A 20,202-nucleotide genomic window follows, 5' to 3' on the forward strand; every position below is an offset into this window, starting at 1 on the left:
ATGGCATGGGGACACAGGGAGGTGGGACATGAGGACTCAGAAATGAGGACATGGGGACATGGAGATGGGGACATGGGAATGTGGGGACATGGGGACACAAATGGGGACATAGCATGGGGACACAAAGAGGTGGGGATATGGGAATTGAGAAATAGGACATGGGGACACAGGGAGGTGGGGATAAGGGGACATGGGGACACAGATGGGGAGATGGGAGTGTGAGGACGTGGGGACACAAATGGAGACATGGCATGGGGATGTAGGGATGTGGGGATAAGGGGACAAAAATGAGGACATGGGGACACGGAGCATGGAGACACAGATGGGACATGGGAGTGTGGGGACATGGGGATACGAATGGGGACGTGGCATGGGGACACAGGGAGGTGGGAACATGGGGACACAAATGGGGATACGGAGACACAGGGACACGGAGACAGAGATGGGGACATGGGGACACAAATGGGGACATGGCATGGGGACACAGGGAGGTGGGGACATGAGGACTCAGAAATGAGGACATGGAGACATGGAGATGGGGACACAGGGATGTGGAGACACAAAGGAACAAGGATGTGGGGATGTAGGGACACAGAGCTGGGGAACATGGGGACACAAATGGGAACCTGACATGGGGACAATGGAGACAGGGATGAGGACATGGGGAGGTGGGGACACAGGGAAGTGGGGACATGGGGTCGTAGAAATGGAGACATAGGGACATGAGGACATGGAGATGGGGACATGGGACTCGTCCCAGAAAGGGTCACGTCGCTCCCAGAAAGTGAGCAAGGAGGACCCGGGGAATACAGGCCGGTGAGTCTCACCTCTGTGCCTGGGAAGATCATGGAACAGATCCTCCTGGATGACATGCTTGATCACATGAGGAATGGGCATGTGATCTGAGACAGCCAACATGGCTTCACCAGAGGAAGGTGATGCTTGAGCAATCTGGTGGCCTTCTATGATGGAGTGACGGCATTGGTGGACAAGGGAAAGGCGACCGATGTCATTTACCTCCATTTGACCAAGGCCTTTGACATGGTCTCCCTCCACATCCTTATCTCCAAATTGGAGGGATGTAGATTTGATGGGTGGACCACTCGATGGATAAGAAACTGTTTGAAAGGCCGCAGACAGAGGGTGGTCACCAATGGCTTCATGTCCAGGTGGAGGCTGGTAACGAGAGGCATCCCCCAGGGGTTTGTCTTGGGACCAGTGCTCTTTGACATCTTCATTTTGGACTCTTCTTTTTGGACTCGATGATCTCTGGAGGTCCCTTCCAACCCCTACAATTCTGTGATTCATCAATGAACACAGAATCAAGAGCACCCTCAGCAAGTTTGCTGACGACACCAAGCTGAGCGGTGCGGTTGGAAGGAAGGGATGCCATGCAGAGGGAGCTCAAGAGGCTGGAAAGGTGGACCAGGGTGAACCTGGTGAGGTTCAACACAAAGTGCAAAGTTTTGCACTTGGGCAGAGGAATCCCAGGCATCCCCACAGACTGGAAGGAGCGGTCCTTGAGAGCAGCCCTGCAGAGAAGGACCTGGGGGTCCTGATGGATGAAAAGCTGAACATGAGCCAGCAGTGTGCTCTTGCAGCTCAGAAAGCAAATGGAATCCTGGGCTCCATCAGCAGAGGGGCGGCCAGCAGGGACAGGGAGGTGATTGTCCCCATCTACTCTGCTCTCGTGAGGCCCCATCTGGAGCACTGTGTGCAGGTCTGGAGCCCCCAGTACAAGAAAGACAGGGAGCTGCTGGAGAGGGTCCAGAGGAGCCACAAAGATGATCAGGGGGATGGAGCACCTCCCCTACAAAGACAGGCTGAGCTGGGAGCTGGGCTTGTTCAGCATGGAGAAAAGAAGGCTGCAGTGACCTCATTGTAGTTTTTCAGTACCTAAAGAGAACCTACAAACAGGAGGGGAATCAACTCTTTGAAAGGGCAGATAACATCAGGACAAGGGGAAATGGTTTGAAGTTGAGGGAGGGAAGCTTTAGGTTGGATGTCAAGGGAAGTTCCTTACAGAGAGAGTGGTGAGGTGCTGGAACAGCTGCCCAGAGAGGCTGTGGATGCCCCGTCCATCCCTGGAGGTGTTCAAGGCCAGGTTGGATGGGGCCCTGGGCAGCCTGGGCTGCTATGAAATGTGGAGGTTGGTGGCCCTGCATGTGGCAGGGGGTTGGAGCTTCATGATCCTTGAGGTCCCTTCCAACCCTGGCCATTCTGTGATTCTGTGAGATGGGGACACGGGGAAGTGGGGACACGGGGATATGGGAGCGTGGAGACACAGGGACATGGGGACATGAAAACACGGGGATATGGGGACGTGAGGACAAAGGGACACGAAGATGGGGACACGGTGTTGTGGGGACGCACAAATGTGGGACCCCCATAAGAACATGGGGATACGAGGGCACAGAGAGATGGGGATAAAGGAACACGAGGGAGCGGGGAGCCGGGCCTTGAGGACGGGGACGAGGGGACGCGGGGAGGAACCCGCACCGCCCCCCGGCGGATCCTCGGAGGCTCCCACAGTCCTCCACCACCGCCGGCCGCCAGGGGGCGCCATGCCGGAAGCGGCGACGGAGGTAAGTGGGCGGTCCCTCCGCCCGTTGCCGTGACGACGCGGGGCGCGGTCAGCGTGGCTCCACCCCGCAGCGGGGAAAGCGACGGCAGCGCATGCGCAGTGCCCGCCCGGTGCCGGCCCGGACCCCAGAGCGCTGCGGGCGGCGGAGAGCGGCGGGGGCTGCCCGAGCGGTGAGCGGGGAGCGGGAGGGGAGGGGGAGCGGGGCGGGGGGAGGGGGAGACGGTGTGGCGACGGGGAGCGAGGGGGGGGCCGGCACGGCTTCGTCCGGGGATGACAGGGAGGGGACGGGGGGTCCGAACGGCCCTCCGGGATGGAGCGGCCCTGCGGGGGGGGGGGGAGGGGGCGGCCGTTGTGGAGCTGCCGGGCGGCGGCGTTGGGGCTCCGGTACGGCGGTGGCACAGGGCTGGCATAGCGGTGGCACGGCGCGTCCCGCATCCCTGCCATCCCTGCCATCCCTGCCATCCCTGCCATCCCTGCCATCCCTGCCATCCCTGCCATCCCTGCCATCCCTGCCATCCCGCATCCATCCCACACCTTCCCTGCATCCATCCCGCACCCCCCCGCACGCACCTTCCATCCATCCCGCGCCCGCCCCGCACCCCCGCCTCCTGTTCCCGTCCCGCCGCTCTCCCCGACGTTTTTTTTGCGCTGTGCCACAATTGAAATGCAGAGCTAAGCTGCCGGCCTGCCCGCCCCGTGGCGCGGCTGCGCTGCCGCAGGGCCGCGGGGATGGGGGGGGAGCGGAGCCGCGGAACGGGACGTGAGCTCTTCTCTGCTCTGCTCCGGGAGTCCCCAATTCTGAGATCCTTCTGCTGCCCCCCCGGGTTCCTGCGGTCCCCGGTCCTGGGCTCTGCCACCTTCTGGGGTCTCGCTGAGTGAGGGATCCCTCCTGCCGGGATCCTGAGGTGTCGGCTGTCCTCCCCCCTCTCCCAGCTCCTGAGGTCCCCGATTCTGGGGTCTCCGATCCTGAAGTCTCTATGCTCCTGGGATCCCTCCAGTCCTGGGGGTCCCCTCCTGACTGTGGGGTTCTCTTGACTCCTGGGTTTCCCTCTGTTCCTGGAGTCCCCCCCGGCTCCTGGGGTCTCTGCTGCTGCGGTCCCACCGATCGTGGCATCCTTCCTCCTGAGGTGCTCTATCCTCCAATCCTGAGGACCTCCCAATCCCGGGGGTTCCCCCTACTCTTGGGGTCTCTCCTCCCAGGATCCTCGCTCCTCCCCCAGCCGCAGGGTTTCCCCTTTCCCCCCATTTTGGCGTGGGCTCAGCGCCATACCGCCAGCCTCCAAATCCCGTCGCCCGGAGGATGCCGGTTGACAGATACCGCGGCACGGCGGCGGTTCCCACCCCGGGCTGGCACGCGTGGCACCACGTCTGGCACGGGGTTGACCTGGATTCGCCGCCGCGGTTGCGAGCGAAAGTCCTTGTCTCACTACAGCGAGGAGACGCCGAGCTCCCCCCGATGCTGTTTGAGCCCCACGTCGGGCATCCCGGGGCGGCGGTGCCCACAGGGCTGTCCCCATCTCGCACCGTGTGCCAGCGGCACGGCGGCACCGCAGTGCGTGGCTCAGCGCCGCGCATGACTCAGCTCCGCTCCCCCCGCGCCAGCAGCTCCGGGCCGGGGGGACCCAGAGGGTTGGCTGCACCCCGGCTGATGGGGAGGAGACGGCTCTGCTCCCCCTCCCCTCTCCTCCCCCCTCCCATCCAGAGCGTGGCTCGCAGCTGGCTCCTAAGCCGTGATCTCTGATGTGCGCCGCAGAGTGAAAGCGGATTAATGCCTATGGATGGGGGCTTGGGGGCTGCGGGGGGAGGAAGGGACCCCCGCGACACCCCCAGTGCAGTAGGGTCGCTTCCAACGCCTTTGGCCACAAGCGGCAGGTTGATTGCTGTGTGCCCAATCCCCAGCATTGGGTGTGGGGTGAAAGTGCAGCACCGTGGCCTTTCCCCCCCCCCCACCCCGAGTGCTGTGCCCTGAGGCTGGGGGCTGCGCCCTGCCCCACATCCCCTCGCCATCTGGGCACGGGATCTCTTGGCAGATGTTGCCCCTGTAAGCCCTGCTCCAGTGTACCCTGGGCAGATTAGGATGCAATCGAGGGCTGGGCCGGGCCGGGGGGGCTGTAAGCTGCTTATGGGGTTGGTGGCACACCCACAGCCCCCCAGCACCACATCTGTGGTTGGGGCATCGTGATGGTACCCGGCTGCATAATGCATCTTCTGCCCCACAGGTATGCCCCGTGGGTGGGACATCCCAATGGGGAGGGTCACATCCTGCTCCCCATCCCCCATAGCCATGCCTCCCCCCCCAGAGGGGCTCCCAATGGCACCAAGCTGCATCCTGCCCCACAGCCATGGCCCCCAGAGGGGAGGGTCTCAGTGGCACTGGGCTGCATCCTGTCGCATAGCTGCGCCCACAGAAGACAGAGGTCCCAATGGCACCAGCTCAGTACTCAGCAGGGAGGGTAACATCCTGCCCCAGAGAGAGGGATCTCCATGGGAAGGACCGCATCTTGCCCCACAGCCGTGCACAGCAGAGCGGGGTTCCTGATGGGAAAGGCTGCTTCCTGCCCCGCAGCCGTGCCCTACGGAAGGCTGGGGGGATCCCACATGACAGCCGATCTCTCTGCAGCTGGGGCATGGCCGTCAATGTGTACTCCACCTCGGTGACCAGCGAGAACCTGAGCCGCCATGACATGCTGGCCTGGGTCAACGACTCCCTGCAGCTCAACTACACCAAGATCGAGCAGCTCTGCTCAGGTGGGGATGTGCCACCACCTCGTGGTGTCCCCCTGGGGGTGTCACAGACACCTGACATGTTTCCCTCCTGTCCCCCCCCAGGGGCTGCCTACTGCCAGTTCATGGACATGCTGTTTCCCGGCTGCGTGCACCTGCGGAAGGTGAAGTTCCAGGCCAAACTGGAGCACGAGTACATCCACAACTTCAAAGTGTTGCAGGCCGCCTTCAAGAAGATGGGAGTGGATAAGGTAGGTCCTGGGGTGGGGGGGGTGGGGGGGGCACACCGGGGGGTCCTGGGTGGGGAGGGCGGCCCCCAGCCCGTATGTCCCCACAGATCATCGCAGTGGAGAGGCTGGTGAAGGGAAAGTTCCAGGACAACTTTGAGTTCATCCAATGGTTCAAGAAGTTCTTCGATGCCAACTACGACGGGAAGGAATACAACCCGCTGCTGGCACGGCAGGGCCAGGACGCGGCGCCTGCCCCTAACCCAGGTGATCACAGCTTCAACAAACCCAAGAAACTCATTGGCACTGCAGGTAATGCCCTGGACCCCCGCCTCCTGCGCCCCACATTGCTCTCACTGCGCTCAGTGTGCACCCCCGGCGTGCCCCCACCCTGCCCTGCCTGCGCTCTGCTGCCTGCAGCCATCGGGGACAGGCAGGGGACACCGCGGTAGGACGGGGACGGTGCCACAACCCAGGGCTGTGCTGTAACCCAGGGGCGGTGCCACAACTTAGGGACAGTGCCACGACCCGGGAACGGTGCCTTGACCCCGTCGATGAGTGCCTGCTGGCTGCCTGCATGGCAAAGCCCCCCCTCGGTCACAAGCACCACCTGCACAGGGGCTGTGAGGGGCGCGGGGAGGGCTCTGCCTGGGGAAACTGAGGCACGGGGGCAGCTCAGCCCCTCAGCCTGCTGCCACCGGGTGGGGGTTCCCCGGTATTAACGCTGCTCTCCGGCCCCCCCAAGTCCCACAGAGGACCTCCCCCACGGGCCCCAAGAACACGCAGCACCCGGCACGCCTGGGCAACGTCCCCACTGGCATCCTGCGGAAAAACTCACCTGCCACCCGCAACGGGGGCCCCGAGGCTGACGCACAGATCTTGGAGCTCAACCAGCAGGTACACTGGGGGCACGGGGAGCACGGAACGAGGGGAACCCCCCCAGTCAGTGCTAACGTCCCCATCCGCCTGCAGCTGATGGATCTGAAGCTGACGGTGGACGGCTTGGAGAAGGAGCGGGATTTCTACTTCAGCAAACTGCGGGACATCGAACTCATCTGCCAGGAGCACGAGAACGAGAACAGCCCCATCATCAGCGGCATCGTCAGCGTGCTCTACGCCACCGAGGTGCGTGCCCTGCGTGCCCTGCTCCGCAGCCCCGGGGCCGGGCTCTCTGTTCATCGAGTCCCGGTGCTGACGGTGCCGTGTCCCCCGCAGGAGGGCTTCGCCCCGCCGGAGGACGACGAGCTGGAGGAGCAGCAAACGGAGGAGCAGGACGAGTACTGACCCGCCGCGCCCCACCCCACGTCCGACCCCTCCATAGACATTGAGGCCCGAGTCCCCGCACCCCACCGCCATCGCAGCTCCGTGGGACGATGCCGATGTCCACAATAAACCAAACACCGCACAGCGGAGCGGGGCCGTGCGTCTGCCGGGGGGGACGCGCCCCAGCCCCACCCTCGCCCCTTTCACCCCATATTTATTTCAGTTCCTCTCCGCCCCCACTGTGCCATGGCTTTGGGACGGGGTGGGGGGCAGCCCCGGTGCCTCCACCCTGAGTCGGGGGGTCCGCGCCGGGCCCGCAGCCCTGAAAGGAGGAGGAGGAGGAGGAGGAGGAGGAGGAGGAAGGCCCGGCCCGGTGGGGGCAGCGCGGGTCCGGGCGCTGTGAGGGGGTGGGGGGTGGGGGGTACCGAGAGCGGCCCGGCCCGGCCTTCCCCCTCGCTGCATCGCTTTCAGCGCCGTCACCGCGGTTGCACAGCGCGCATCTGTGTTCGGTTTTATTTAAAATAAACTTCGCGTGGTACAACGCCGTGCGCCCGCATAACGCCGCGTTACCAGCGTCTCGCAGCACCGCCTACTGCGGGAGACAGGGCGGAAGTGGGGCACGGCGGAAGTAGCCGAAGCGGAAGAGGGGCAAGGATACGCAGAGCGGAGACCGTGCGCGGGAAATGGTCGTTAGTGGGTGGGAATATGTAAATCGACCCGCGCGCGGCATGACGGGAGCGCAACAAACCGGGTAAGCGGACGCGCGTGAAGCCGCGTAGAATCTGCGTGGCGCTGCGCGGAGCTTGAGGAGGGGCGTGGAGTTGGGCGGGGTGCCGAGTGGGGAGAGTGGCTGGGGACCACGGCGGTCGCCGTGCGGTGCGGGCTGGTGGCGGGGCGTGGGGAGCGGGGCGTTGGAGGAGCCAAGCATACTTACCTGGCAGGGGAGACACCATGATCAGACAGGTGGTTTTCCCAGGGCGAGGCTCATCCCCTGCACTCCGGGTGTGCTGACCCCTGCGATTTCCCCAAATGCGGGAAACTCGACTGCATAATTTGTGGTAGTGGGGGACTGCGTTCGCGCTCTCCCCTGGTCTTTGCAGAACTCGCCAGTTTCACGGCGCTCCGTCGCGCTTCTTCGCTCTCTGCTCCGCTCCTTCCCGCCGCTCTCCGTGTCGCGATGCTCCGTTCCGGAGCGGGGCTGCTGCCAGAAACGCGTTTCATCCATCGCTAAAGCCCAGCTACTGGAGCTGGAGACGAGCAGCTGTCCTCTCCAATTCCAGCTGTTCTTGTCTCTCCCGTTGCCCTGCCTGGAGTCTGCTGAGACAAACTGACTAGAGAAAAGCCTCCTGGTTTCTGTCAAGACGCGTTCAAGATGTTGTGTTTTCACCCACCCACCTGCGAAACACCGTGGCTCTTTTTCTGCAATCAGATTTCTGGGTCTCGGGACGGCGTAAAAGCGCGAGGTGGGAGCATCGGGCCGCAGCTCCGCACCGCGAGGCACTTCGGACCCCGGCAGCACTCGGAACCGTTCAGAGCGCAGAGCGGGGCTGCTGGGGGCGGAGCGTGAAGAGCAAACGGGCGCAGCTATGCAAATAGGCCAGTGCGCGAGGCATGCCGGGATATCACCGCGCTAGCCGCCAACAGCGATAACTCGACCCGCGGATGTGAACCGCAGGAATCAGTAGTCACCATCTGTCCTTTGACCGCCAAGACCAGGGGAGAGCGCGAACGCAGTCCCCCACTACCACAAATTATGCAGTCGAGTTTCCCGCATTTGGGGAAATCGCAGGGGTCAGCACACCCGGAGTGCAGGGGATGAGCCTCGCCCTGGGAAAACCACCTGCCTGATCATGGTGTCTCCCCTGCCAGGTAAGTATGCTTGGCTCCTCCAACGCCCCGCTCCCCACGCCCCGCCACCGGCCCCCATCGCACGGCGACCGCCGTCCCCAGCCACTCTCCCCACCCGGCACCCCGCCCAACTCCGCGCCCCTCTTCAAGCTCCGCGCCGCGACCCACACAGATTCTACGTGGCTTCACGCGCGTCCGGTTTCCCGGTTTGTTGCGTTCCCGTCATGCCATCCGTGGGTCGATCTGCATACCGATCTGCATGCCGATCCGCACGGCCCTGCCCCCTCCCGCAGCATCTCCGCTCACAGCAGCGCCTCGGCGCGGGCTGTGTTGCAGCCGTACCGCACTTAGCACTGAGACCTCCTCAGCAAAGCCAAACCGACGGGTCGTTGTCATTGGCGACTCCTGCTGCAGGGAGCAGGAGGGGAGGTTTAGGTTGGATCTTAGGAGGAAGTTTTTCCCCCAGAGGGTGGTGAGGCACTGGCACAGGTTGCCCAAGGAGGCTGTGGATGCCCCATCCCTGCAGGCATTCAAGGCCAGGCTGGATGTGGCTCTGGGCAGCCTGGGCTGCTGGTTGGTGACCTGCACACAGCAGGGGTTGGGACTGGATGAGCACTGTGGGCCTTTGCAACCCAGGCTCTTCAATGATTCTGTGGTTCTATGATTTCAGGGGATAAACAGGAGTAGCTTCTCCCACTGGCAGAAGGGATTTTTACACTGGGAGATGGGAAGGTTCATTGATAGAGCTTTAAAATAGGTACGAAAGGGGGGGGGGTGTAACTGGGGTCACCAGAACAGAGCCTGTATGTAACGCCCCAGTGCTTGTAGGGGGGGGATGTGCTGGTAAGATCCCACAGCCTCGTGTCTTGGTGGAGGAGGACGACTCGCTCTTTTGTGGGAAGAACATGAGGTTGGTGGCTGTGGAAACACGTGAGGATAGTCATGAGGATATTAGGGCTACTGCCACTCCAAAGGAGGCCCAGCTCAGGTGCTTTTACACCAGTGCACGCAGCATGGGGAATAAACTGGAGGAGCTGGAGGCCATCGTGCAGGATGGCTGCTATCTTTTCAATAGAGATGGGCAAGGCAGGAAAGGTGGTGGTGTAGCCTCTATGTTAAGATGGTGAATGTATGGAAATTAACGATAGTTGTGATCGGGTTGAGAGCTTATGGGTCAGAATAAAAGCGAAGGCCAATAAGGCTGATATTATCATGGGAGTCTGATACAGGACACTCAAACAGGATGAAGAGGTGGACAAGACACTTCATAGACAGTTGAGGTCTCAAGGTCACTGCCCCTTGTTCTCATGGGAGACTTCAACTTCCCAGCCATCTGCTGGGTTTATAATACAGCAGATAGGGAGCGGGTCCGGAGGTTCCTAGAGTGTGTGGAAAATGACTTCCTGACACAGCTGGTGAAGGAGCCAACAAGGGAAGCAAAATCCTGGGCCTGCTGTTTGTTAACAGAAGTTCTTGTGGGGGATGTAAAGGTTGGAGGCCATCTGGGGCAAAGTGATCATGAGATGCTAGATTGCTCGATCCTTGCTGAACCATGGAGGGGAGCCAGCAGAACTGCCACCTTGGACTTCCAGAGGGCAGACTTGAACCCCTTTAGGACCATAGGTGAGAGGGTCCCTTGGGATGTAGCTTTGGAGAGTGTGGGAGCCCAGGAAAGCTGGGAATACTTTAAGGAAGTAATTTTAAGCTGGCCATCCCCAAGTCATGGAAGATGAGCCAACGGGCAAGGAGGTGAACTGGCTGAACGGAGACCTTTGGCTGGAACTCAAGAACAGAAAGAAAGTTTATGGTCTCTGGAAGAGTGGGCAAGCTTCTGAGGATGGTTACAACTACGCAGTGAAGCTGTGCAAGGAGAAAATTAGAAAAGTCAAAGCCTGGCTAGAACTGAACTTGGCCACTAAGGCAAAGGGCAAGAATAAATATTTCAATAAATACATCAGTGGCAAGAGGAGGGCTAGGGAGAATCTCCATCCCTCGTTGGACATCGAGGGCAACTTGGTGACCAAGGATCAGGATAAGGCTGAGGTACTTAATGCCTTCTTTGCCTCAATCTTTAACAGTCTTGTTACTCCCTGGGCACACAGCCCCCTGTGCCGGTAGATAGGGATGGAGAACAGGATAGGCCCAGAATAACCCATAATGAGATGGTTTTGGACCTGCTCCGAAAGCTGGGTGCTCACAAATCTGTGGGGCCGGATAGATTGCACCCTAGGGTGCTGAGGGAGTTGGGGGATGTGGTTGCCAAGCCACTCTCCATCATCCTTCAGCAGTCCTGGCTAACCGGGAATGCCTGGCAGACTGGAGACTGGCAAATGTGAAGCCCATCTTTGAAAAGGGCTGGAAAGATGATCCTGGTAGCTACAGATCTATCAGCCTCACCTCAGTGCCGGGGGAAGTTGTGGAACAGATAATCTTGGGAGCCATCATGGACCTGTTCAAGATCAACCAGGGGATCAGGCCCAGTCAGCATGGGTTTACGAATGGTAGAATCTGACAAACCTGGTTGCATTCTATGACAAGGTGACCCGCTTAGTGAATGAAGGTAAGGCTGTCGGTGTGGTCTACCTGAACTTCAGTAAAGCCTTTGACACTGTCCCCCACAACATTCTCATGGAGAAGCTGGCTGCCCATGGTTTGGATGGGCATATGCCCCACTAGGCGAAACGCCGGCTGGATGGCCAGGCCCAAAGAGTTGCGGTCAATGGAGTTAAATGCAATTGGTGGCCAGTCACGAATGGTGTCGCCCAGGGCTTGGTAGTGGGGCTGCTTCTCTTTAACACCTTTATTAATGATGTTGACAAGGGGAATGAGTGCACCCTCAGTAAGTCTGAGAGGACACCAAGTTGGGAGGGAGTATTGATCTGCCTGGGGGAGAAGGGCACTACAGAGGGACCTGGATAGACTGGATTGATTGGCCAAGGTTAACTGTGTGAGTTTCAGTAGGGCCAGGTGCCGGGTCCTGCATTTTGGTCACAACAACCCCTGGCAACCCTACAGGCCTGGGGAGGAGTGGCTGGAAAGCTGCCTAATGGAAAGGGACCTTGGTGTGCAGATGGGCAGCCAGCTGAATACGAGCCACCTGAATACGTCCAGCTGGCCAAGAAGGCCAGTGACATCCTGGCTTGTATCAGGAATGGTGTGGTGAGCAGGACTAGGGAAGTCATCCTGCCCCTGTACTTGGTATTGGTGAGGCCTCACCTTGAGTACTGCATTCAGTTTTGGGCATCTCAGTACAGAAAGGACATGGAGGTGCTGGAGCAGGTTCAAAAAAGGGCAACAAGGCTTGGAGAATGTGCCCTGCGAGGAGAGACTGAAGGAGCTGGGGCTGTTCAGCCTGGGGAAAAGGAGGCTGAGGGGAGACCTGATTGCTCTCTTCCAGTATCTGAAAGGTGCTTACAGCAGAGCAGGGCTGGTCTCTTCTCACTGGTGACAGGATGAGGGGAAATGGCCTCAAGTTGTGCCAGGGTCAGTTTAGGTTGGATATCAGGAAACACTTCTTTACAGAAAGGGCTGTTAAGCACTGCAATAGGCTGCCCAGGGAGGTGGTTGAGTCACATCCCTGGATGTGTTTAAAATCCATTTGTTTGTGGTGCTCAGGGACGTGATTGAGAGGAGGGCTGTTGGGGTTGGGTTGGACTCGATGATTTCTGAGACCTTTCCCAACCTGAGCGATTCTATCATTCTATGGCCCCGCCCCCGCCGCCTGCAGCCAATCGCACCTCAGCGTCTCACGCCGCGGCTGATCCCCACTTCCGGTTCCGCCCTCCGCGCAGCGCCGCCGTCCTGAATGCCGCGGGCCCGGCGTTAGCACGCACGGCGAAGTGGCTGCGGGGCGCGGCCTCGGCAAGGGGCGGGGCCGTGCGGGTCGGTATGCAGATCGACCCACGGATGGCATGACGGGAGCGCAACAAACCGGGTAAGCGGACGCGCGTGAAGCCGCATAGAATCTGCGTGGGTCGCGGCGCGGAGCTTGAAGAGGGGCGCGGAGTTGGGCGGGGTGCCGGGTGGGGAGAGTGGCTGCGGACCACGGCGGTCGCCGTGCGATGGGGGCTGGTGGCGGGGAGTGGGGAGCGGGGCGTTGGAGGAGCCAAGCATACTTACCTGGCAGGGGAGACACCATGATCAGGCAGGTGGTTTTCCCAGGGCGAGGCTCATCCCCTGCACTCCGGGTGTGCTGACCCCTGCGATTTCCCCAAATGCGGGAAACTCGACTGCATAATTTGTGGTAGTGGGGGACTGCGTTCGCGCTCTCCCCTGGTCGTTGCGTTTAACAGCAGAACTCGCCAGTTTCACGGCGCTCCGTCGCGCTTCTTCGCTCTCTGCTCCGCTCCTTCCCGCCGCTCTCCGTGTCGCGATGCTCCGTTCCGGAGCGGGGCTGCTGCCAGAAACGCGTTTCATCCATCGCTAAAGCCCAACTACTGGAGCTGGAGACGAGCAGCTGTCCTCTCCAATTCCAGCTGTTCTTGTCTCTCCCGTTGCCCTGCCTGGAGTCTGCTGAGACAAACTGACTAGAGAAAAGCCGCCTGGTTTCTGTCAAGACGCGTTCAAGATGTTGTGTTTTCACCCACCCACCTGCGAAACACCGTGGCTCTTTTTCTGCAATCAGATTTCTGGGTCTCGGGACGGCGTACGGTTAAGAGCACGAGGTGGGAGCATCGGGCCGCAGCTCCGCACCGCGAGGCACTTCGGACCCCGGCAGCACTCGGAACCGTTCAGAGCGCAGAGCGGGGCTGCTGGGGGCGGAGCGTGAAGAGCAAACGGGCGCAGCTATGCAAATAGGCCAGTGCGCGGCGCACGCCGGGATATCACCGCGCTAGCAGCCAACAGCGATAACTCGACCCGCCAATGTGAACCGCAGGAATCACAGCCGCCATCTGTCCTTTGACCGCCAAGACCAGGGGAGAGCGCGAACGCAGTCCCCCACTACCACAAATTATGCAGTCGAGTTTCCCGCATTTGGGGAAATCGCAGGGGTCAGCACACCCGGAGTGCAGGGGATGAGCCTCGCCCTGGGAAAACCACCTGCCTGATCATGGTGTCTCCCCTGCCAGGTAAGTATGCTTGGCTCCTCCAACGCCCCGCTCCCCACGCCCCGCCACCAGCCCGCACCGCACGGCGACCCGATTCTCGAACACCCCCCTCCCCGTGCCGAGGCGGCACTTCGCTCCCTGCTCCAAGATTCCCCCACGGAGGCGCAAGTGGCGCCCACGAGGATCCACGCGCGTCCGGTTTCCCGGTTTGTTGCGCTCCCGTCATGCAGCGCGCGAACTGATTTGCATGGCTCTACAGCCCGCGCTCCCGTTCCTTTAGCGCCCCCTTTTCACGTTTATCCCTTCAAGGGGGGCGGGGCTCGCCGTCGGACCACGTGACTCGGCAGAGGGGCTGGGGCAGACGTGGCAAGCGGCGCGCCGGGCACGTGTCGTGGGGCTCAGCCAATCGGCGGGCGCGGTGGGCGCTCGCGCACTGCCGTCCCGTCCCGGCGCCGTGCGCTCCGCTTCCTCCGGCGGCGATGGCGGCGGTGAGCCCGGCCTCGGCGGGCAGCGGCCGCTGGGAGGTGGTTCGCAGGGGGCGGCGCCCCGCGGGGCGGCCCCGGGATCCCCCCACGGTCTCCGCAGCGCCCATCGCCACGACCGAGACCCTTTTCGAGCTCGGCTTCGAGCGCGCCCCGCGCCGCGCGGGCCGGGAGGCGGCGGCCGAACCGCAGCAGCAGCAGCAGCAGCAGCGGCGGCAGCAGCAGCCGGGAAAGGGATCTCGGAAGGCGGCTGGGGATGGCGGCTCCAGGCCCGGCCGGTTCCGCTCCCTGGAGGAGGCGCTCAAAGCCGTGAGTGGGGCGGGGGGGCGGCTGCGATGCGGGAGGAACGGCCCGGCCCCACCCCCAGCATAGGGACGGCGCTGCCGTGGTTGTGTCTGATCGCTGCTGGCGCTTTCCTAAAGGCCTGGAATCATTTGGGTTGGAGACGAGCTCTGAGATCCCCACGTCTGACTCTAGCCCACCCTGCCGTGCCCACTGAGCCTATCCTTCAGTGCCACAGCCCCGCTCTCTGATTGCCTCTATGGATGGTGACCCCAGTGCTGCCCTGAGTTGGGCTGCACAGCTGCCAGCAGCCATTGAGTGCTGCTGCACCTCCTCAGCTCCTGAAGGCTGAGCTGTGTCATAGAATCACAGAACGGCCTGGGTTGCAAAGGCCCACAGTGCTCATCCAGTTCCAACCCCTGCTGTGTGCAGGTCACCAACCAGCAGCCCAGGCTGCCCAGAGCCACATCCAGCCTGGCCTTGAATGCCTGCAGGGATGGGGCATCCACAGCCTCCTTGGGCAACCTGTGCCAGTGCCTCACCCACTCTGAGGTCAGGCTTGTCATGCAGGCGATAGGCGATGAGCACGCTGCTTGTATTCCTCAGTGACCTTCCTTAGCTTAAAGAAAACACATTTGGAGCACAGAATGCAGCACGTGGGGCGAGAAAGGGGCTGCATCCCTGGACCCACGCATCTCAGAGCCACCTCTCATCACAGTTCAACGTGGCTGACCTGCAGAAGGAGCTGGACAAGAGCCAGAGCATGTTCCCAGAGAACCCCTCAGTCTGGGTGAAGGACCTGGCCGGCTGCCTCAACTACAAGCTGCAGGCTCCCAAGAGTGACCCAGCACTCAGCCAGCACACCCACGGTCAGTGCCTGTAATGGGAGGAGGTCACTGTGGCTCTGTGTGCTGCATGGCTCCTCTGTGGTGCTGTGTGTTGCAGGAATATAATATAGAGTTTAACTGATGCTGTGATATTTGTCTTGCTGGGTATAGAATCATAGAATCACAAGGTTGGAAACGATCTGCAGGATCTTCTAGTCCAACTGTCCTCCCGCTACCGTTGCTACCACAAGCCTCTAAACCATATCTCGTAGCTCCTCAACCACATCTTTTAGCTCTTCAAGTCTTCCTTTTATACGTCACTCAGTGGCATAGCCTGCACAGCCTTTGCTCACTGAGTTCCTCTTCACCTGTTGTATTGCCCACAGATTATCCGTACTGTCTCGTGAGTAAAGAGCTGAAGAATGCCATCAGATCCCTGCTGGGAAAATCTTCTGGTGTGCTGGAGCTCTTCTTTGATCACTTAATTTATACCATGCTGCAGGAACTGGACAAGACCCCCGGTGAGCACACTTTCTGCAGAGCAGCCCAGTGCTGGTGGGGGTTCTGATGTGGGAATGATTTTGCTGCTTGTTGCCTGTGCTGAGAACAACACTCTGTGTGGGGTGAGGAAGGAAGCTTGTGGGCTCAGGCACAGTGGGTGCAAGATGGGAGCCCCGCAGTGTTGTTATGGAGAACTTGGTGCAGACGCTTTCTGGGGGTGCTTTGGAGCAGTGTCACCACAGTCACCATCCCAGTGCCTGGTGGGATTCACCTGGTGCCTGGAGCAGCTGCAGCATTCCTAGGAGCGCCGTGGGGCTGTGGATTATTACCAGAAAGAAGCTTAACCTCATCCCTTTGCTGTTCCAGGGGAGTCTTTACACGGGTACAGGATCTGCATCCAGGCCGTGCTGCTGGAACGGCCTAAAATTGCCACCGCCAACCTGGGCAAGGTGAGCTGGGCGCACGCTGTTCACCTGAGATCCCAGGCAGTTCAGCTCTGCCCGCTTCCATGAGTCCCTGTGGCCTTGTCCCCAGGTGTCACAGCATGGTGCTGGGGTGGGACAGATGGACAGTAGGCCTGCTGAGCCACCCCTCTTTGCTTCCCCAGTACCTGGAGCTGCTGCGCTCACACCAAAACCGGCCGGCCAAGTGCCTGACCATCCTGTGGGCTCTGGGGCAAGCTGGCTTCACTGACCTGGCTGAGGGCTTGAGAGGTGAGAGCTCATGTGCCCTGATGGGATCCTGTCTGCCTGCAGTGGCTCCCATGAACTGTTCATCCATTGTGTTGTGTCTGTGTCTTGGCCGTATACGTCAAACATGAGCTGCCACAGCCATCGGGGAGGGAGCGTGTTTATAGATGTGTAAACACACAGAGCTATTCAGTGTCAGCACTGTAAACATTGGGAAGTGCTTTATTATTTTCCTGCTGCTGGAGCTCAGCCAGCAGAGCCCATTGCTGACAGTGGAGCATGCCTGGCTCTCATGCTGGCTGCAGTCCCGGTGCTGCCAGCACTGGGCTGATGCTTCTCTTCACAGTCTGGCTTGGCGTGATGCTCCCTGTGCTTGGCATCAAGGCACTTTCCCCATATGCTGTCTCCTACCTGGACCGCCTGCTGACGTGAGTTATCCCTCGGGTTTGTGTCTGTTTGGACAAGGGCAGAGCCTGCTGGGCTGCAGTGCCTCTGTGTCTGTGTCTTGCTCACGGAGCGTGTGTATGCTTCTCTGCTTTGCAGGATGCACCCAAATCTGACCAAAGGCTTTGGCATGATTGGACCCAAGGATTTCTTTCCCCTCCTGGACTTCGCCTTCATGCCCAACAATTCGCTGTCACCTAGGTAGGGCTGTGCCACCGGCAGCATGCAGAGCAGTGTGGGGACAGTGTCCCAGTCCCGATGCTTCCCCACACTGTGTGGGACATGCAGCTCCTGGTGCCCCAGGGGGAGGCACAATGAGATTGAGGGGGCATCATGAGATGGCAGTAGGGAATTTGGGGGGGATGTGAGAAACCCATTGGCACCAGGGAGGGAGGAGCTGGCAGCCAGCTGTACGTGATGGAGGCAGCTGTCCCCAGCCAACCCTTAGTGTGCCTCTGCAGCATTCAGTGAGCACATAAGGTGCTCCTGGTGCTGGTCAGGGAGCTCAGAGCAGGGTGAGATGTGAACGTTGCACTGTTCTGTCACACTGTGGGCTCAGGAACAGCTCAGACAAGTCACGCTGCAGGGAGCACGTGGGGCAGTGTGGGGATGGGAATGGGACCAGCGGCCACAGGCAGCACCTCTCCCAGCCTGCAGGAGCAGCTGCGGCGGCTGTACCCACGCCTGAAGGTGCTGGCGCTGGGCGCGAGGCCGGAGACAACGCTGCATACCTACTTCCCCTCCTTCCTGTCCCGAGCCACACCGAGCTGCCCGCCTGCCATGAAGAAGGAGGTGAGAAGGGGGCTGGGGGTGCCGGGTCTTTGTGCATCCTGTGGGCGGTGTGGCAGCAGCAGGTACGGTTCTCCCTGCAGCTCCTGACCTCTATGAGCCAGTGCCTGAGCTTGGACCCGCTGAGCTTCAGTGTCTGGAGGCAGCTCTACACCAAGCACCTCTCCCAGTCCAGGTGGATGCAGCGGGCAGCGCTCCAGGCTTTTGCTGTGTCTGGCCTGGCTGCTGGGTGTGCTTTGGCACAGTGCTGGGGAGCGCACATGTTGCTGCTGAGTGCCAACCGTGCCCTGCTTTCCTTCTGCCCCCCAGCTTGCTCCTGAACCATCTGCTGGAGTCCTGGGACAGCGGCAACAGGAAGGTAGGAGTGAGCCATGAGGGGCTGGGCACCCGATGCTGAGCTCCCTCCAACCATTGCAGCTCCACTGTCTCCAGGCACACCAGGCCCTGCAGGAGACCGTTCACTCCTTCAAGGTGACCAACGAGGAACTGGTTGCAAAGGGACCTGGCAGCCAGCAGGATGTGGCTGCGTGTGACACTGCCTGCAAGGTGAGCCAGGGCCGGTGCCTCCGTGCCAGGCAGAGGCTGCTTGCTCCCTACCGGGGCAGTGGGCATGGTGTGACAGGGCCGTTTTGCTACTTCATAGCTGCTGCTGCAGAAGATGAAGGGCTGGGGCTTCTACTGGTCCCGCCTGCTGCTCATCCTGCTGGTGTTTGCTGCCGGTTTCCTCATACACGACATTCAGACACACGGCTCTCTGCAGGGTATGGCCAGGCAGTGGGAGCCTCCGTGTCTCCCCTGAGTTGCCCCAGAGGGAAACGACACGGGGGCAGAGCTGTGTTGTGCTCAGGTGCCGCTTTCTTCTTGCAGCCTCCGCCTCTGCCCACGCGCTCCGTTCCTCCGGCATCCTGCCCGCCTGGCAGCACGCCTGGCACAAAGCGGCCCACTTCTCACTGGAGGGCTACAGGTCAGTGTCCCCGGCGCTCGGCAGCGCCGCAACTGAGAGGTGTGAAGTGGCTAACGCAGCACAAAGTGATTTCTGTAGGGAGCCCTTTTTGCTCGGGAAGCGTTCCCCAGGTGCTCCTGGAAGTGCTTTTCCGCTCAGCTCTTGAGTTCTCCCGTTCCCTTGGCTGCGGCGGCGGTTTCCAGGTACACGTATGCTCCCGTGGCTTTGCCGTCGGTGCCGGCGCGCCCGGCGCGGCCTCAGCCTGCGTTCCCTTGCAGGTGGTTGGAGAGGACGCTGCCCCCCTACTGCTCCTGTGCCGCGGCTCTCCTGCAGCAGATGCTGCAGCTGCTCTGGGCGAAGGCGGCCGAGCTGACCCTGCACATCAGCAAGCAGTGCTTCTCGTTCTTCTCCTGGGCTGGGGAGTGCCTGCTCTGGCTGCTGGAATGGGTGAGGATGGCAGGGGATGAGCGGTGCCCAAGGGTGAGGGTGTGTGGGGTGCTCTGCTCCCAGCCTGAGCTTCTGATCTCTTCTCTCTCCCCGCAGCTCCAGTCCCGGGTCCCCGAAGCTGTTTGGCAGATTGCTGAGTGCATGCGGGAGCTGCTGCTCTTCCTGCTGCGGAGCTGCCTGCTGCCGCTGCTGGAGCACGTGTCTGCTGCACTGCAGCAGGCATGGAAGCACTGTGTGGATGCCTGCAAGTGAGCACCGCCATTTGGTGCCATACGTGGTGCTGTGCTGCTGCCCCGCTCCTGGACTGGGCACGTTGGGGCTGTGCGGCTCAGTGGGGTGGGGGGATGCTGCCCGTGGCTCAGGTGCTGCCAGGCATGGAACCATTCTCCTCTCTTTGGCAGTGGAGAAGTGTCGTGGGACTGTGTGAGGGAGCACCTGAGCAGCTTTACCTATTCCTCCTGGCTCTACCTGCAGAAAACAACCCTTGCCCTCAAGAACTGGGCCCTGGCCATGATTTCTGGACATTGAGCTGCTCCCAGGGTGGGGGGATGCGGTGCAGCTGCCCCTGCTGCTGCTGCCCCCAGGGATTGCCCCCCTCTTGTCCCTGTGGGGTCGCTGTGGGTGTCCTGGCGACGTGCAGTCGGGTGTCACTGGGTGTCCTCAGCTGCGAGGTGAGAGGTGTTGGGTTATTTCCCCCCCGACCCGGGGCAATGAATGAGCTCAGCACCTCTGGTCTCTGCGTGCCTTTGTCCTGCGCGGCGGCTGTAAGAGGGAAGGTGGGGGGGGGAAAGAGGGTGGTCGGAGGGGAAGGACGGAGCGAAGGACTGATGGATGGAACCGCGGTCGCTGTCTCGTTCCTTGTCCTGGCGCTGGTGCAGATAGCAATGAGAATGGAGGTGGATTTAGGTCCGCCTTGTCCGCAGCAGTATAAGGGCGGTGGCACAACACGGGTTTTGCAGAGCGGGGGATTAGCTCAAATGGTAGAGCGCTCGCTTAGCATGCGAGAGGTAGCGGGATCGATGCCCGCATCCTCCAGTTTTGCTGGAGCCGCGCGTACCTACACGCACTGCGCCTGCGGGCTCCGCCGTGTGTACGCGGCTGTTC

At 61.0% G+C, this 20,202-nt stretch overlaps 4 protein-coding genes and 5 non-coding genes across 15 annotated transcripts in view; 6 read left to right on the plus strand and 3 right to left on the minus strand.

Moving 5' to 3' along the window:
* Nucleotides 1-219, plus strand: part of DTNB (dystrobrevin beta) — a 188,207-nt gene extending 187,988 nt beyond the window's left edge. The window contains exon 23 of the transcript XR_008208815.1: nt 203-219. The gene's annotated coding sequence lies outside the window, so the exon portion shown is untranslated. The remainder of the gene's footprint in view (nt 1-202) is intronic.
* The window catches only part of OST4 (oligosaccharyltransferase complex subunit 4, non-catalytic), a 223,238-nt gene that overhangs the window by 193,349 nt on the left and 9,687 nt on the right, over nt 1-20,202 (minus strand). The gene's annotated exons all lie outside the window — the stretch shown is intronic.
* On the plus strand, nt 2,631-7,339 carry MAPRE3 (microtubule associated protein RP/EB family member 3). 3 transcript variants are annotated; one of them, XM_052693487.1, is made up of 7 exons: nt 2,631-2,754; nt 5,205-5,332; nt 5,414-5,559; nt 5,646-5,847; nt 6,281-6,432; nt 6,508-6,660; nt 6,751-7,339. In XM_052693487.1, exons 2-7 carry the CDS (start codon nt 5,212-5,214, stop codon nt 6,817-6,819), a joined length of 843 nt encoding a protein of 280 aa, XP_052549447.1. In that variant the 5' UTR covers nt 2,631-2,754; nt 5,205-5,211; the 3' UTR covers nt 6,820-7,339. The 3 variants fall into 3 exon arrangements, with proteins under 3 accessions (XP_052549447.1, XP_052549426.1, XP_052549436.1); XM_052693466.1 differs by having other exon boundaries at nt 2,650-2,754; nt 5,646-5,802; XM_052693476.1 differs by lacking the exon at nt 6,281-6,432 and having other exon boundaries at nt 2,650-2,754.
* Nucleotides 7,725-7,888, plus strand: LOC128090177 (U1 spliceosomal RNA). Its single transcript, XR_008210826.1, has one exon. It is a non-coding gene; the product is annotated as a U1 spliceosomal RNA (small nuclear RNA).
* LOC128090158 (U1 spliceosomal RNA) lies at nt 8,512-8,675 on the minus strand. Its single transcript, XR_008210820.1, has one exon. It is a non-coding gene; the product is annotated as a U1 spliceosomal RNA (small nuclear RNA).
* On the plus strand, nt 12,758-12,921 carry LOC128090202 (U1 spliceosomal RNA). The gene has a single exon (XR_008210869.1). It is a non-coding gene; the product is annotated as a U1 spliceosomal RNA (small nuclear RNA).
* LOC128090253 (U1 spliceosomal RNA) lies at nt 13,560-13,723 on the minus strand. The gene has a single exon (XR_008210883.1). It is a non-coding gene; the product is annotated as a U1 spliceosomal RNA (small nuclear RNA).
* TMEM214 (transmembrane protein 214) lies at nt 14,137-19,826 on the plus strand. Of its 5 annotated transcripts, none has more exons than XM_052692076.1 (16): nt 14,137-14,485; nt 15,177-15,327; nt 15,672-15,806; nt 16,153-16,235; nt 16,394-16,499; nt 16,822-16,903; nt 17,019-17,120; nt 17,570-17,711; nt 17,792-17,883; nt 18,018-18,066; nt 18,150-18,254; nt 18,352-18,469; nt 18,576-18,672; nt 18,930-19,098; nt 19,195-19,346; nt 19,500-19,826. In XM_052692076.1, the coding sequence occupies exons 1-16, from the start codon at nt 14,174-14,176 to the stop codon at nt 19,624-19,626; spliced, it is 2,022 nt and encodes a 673-aa protein (XP_052548036.1). In that variant the 5' UTR covers nt 14,137-14,173; the 3' UTR covers nt 19,627-19,826. The 5 variants fall into 5 exon arrangements, with proteins under 5 accessions (XP_052548036.1, XP_052548045.1, XP_052548064.1 ...); XM_052692069.1 differs by having other exon boundaries at nt 14,140-14,485; nt 18,141-18,254; XM_052692104.1 differs by lacking the exons at nt 19,195-19,346; nt 19,500-19,826 and adding an exon at nt 18,751-18,854 and having other exon boundaries at nt 14,138-14,485; nt 18,141-18,254; nt 18,930-19,042.
* On the plus strand, nt 20,061-20,133 carry TRNAA-AGC (transfer RNA alanine (anticodon AGC)). Its single transcript has one exon. It is a non-coding gene; the product is annotated as a tRNA-Ala (tRNA).

The sequence above is a fragment of the Tympanuchus pallidicinctus genome, unplaced genomic scaffold (genome assembly GCF_026119805.1).
Source record: "Tympanuchus pallidicinctus isolate F22 unplaced genomic scaffold, pur_lepc_1.0 scaffold1, whole genome shotgun sequence".
In the NCBI taxonomy this organism is placed as follows: domain Eukaryota; kingdom Metazoa; phylum Chordata; class Aves; order Galliformes; family Phasianidae; genus Tympanuchus; species Tympanuchus pallidicinctus.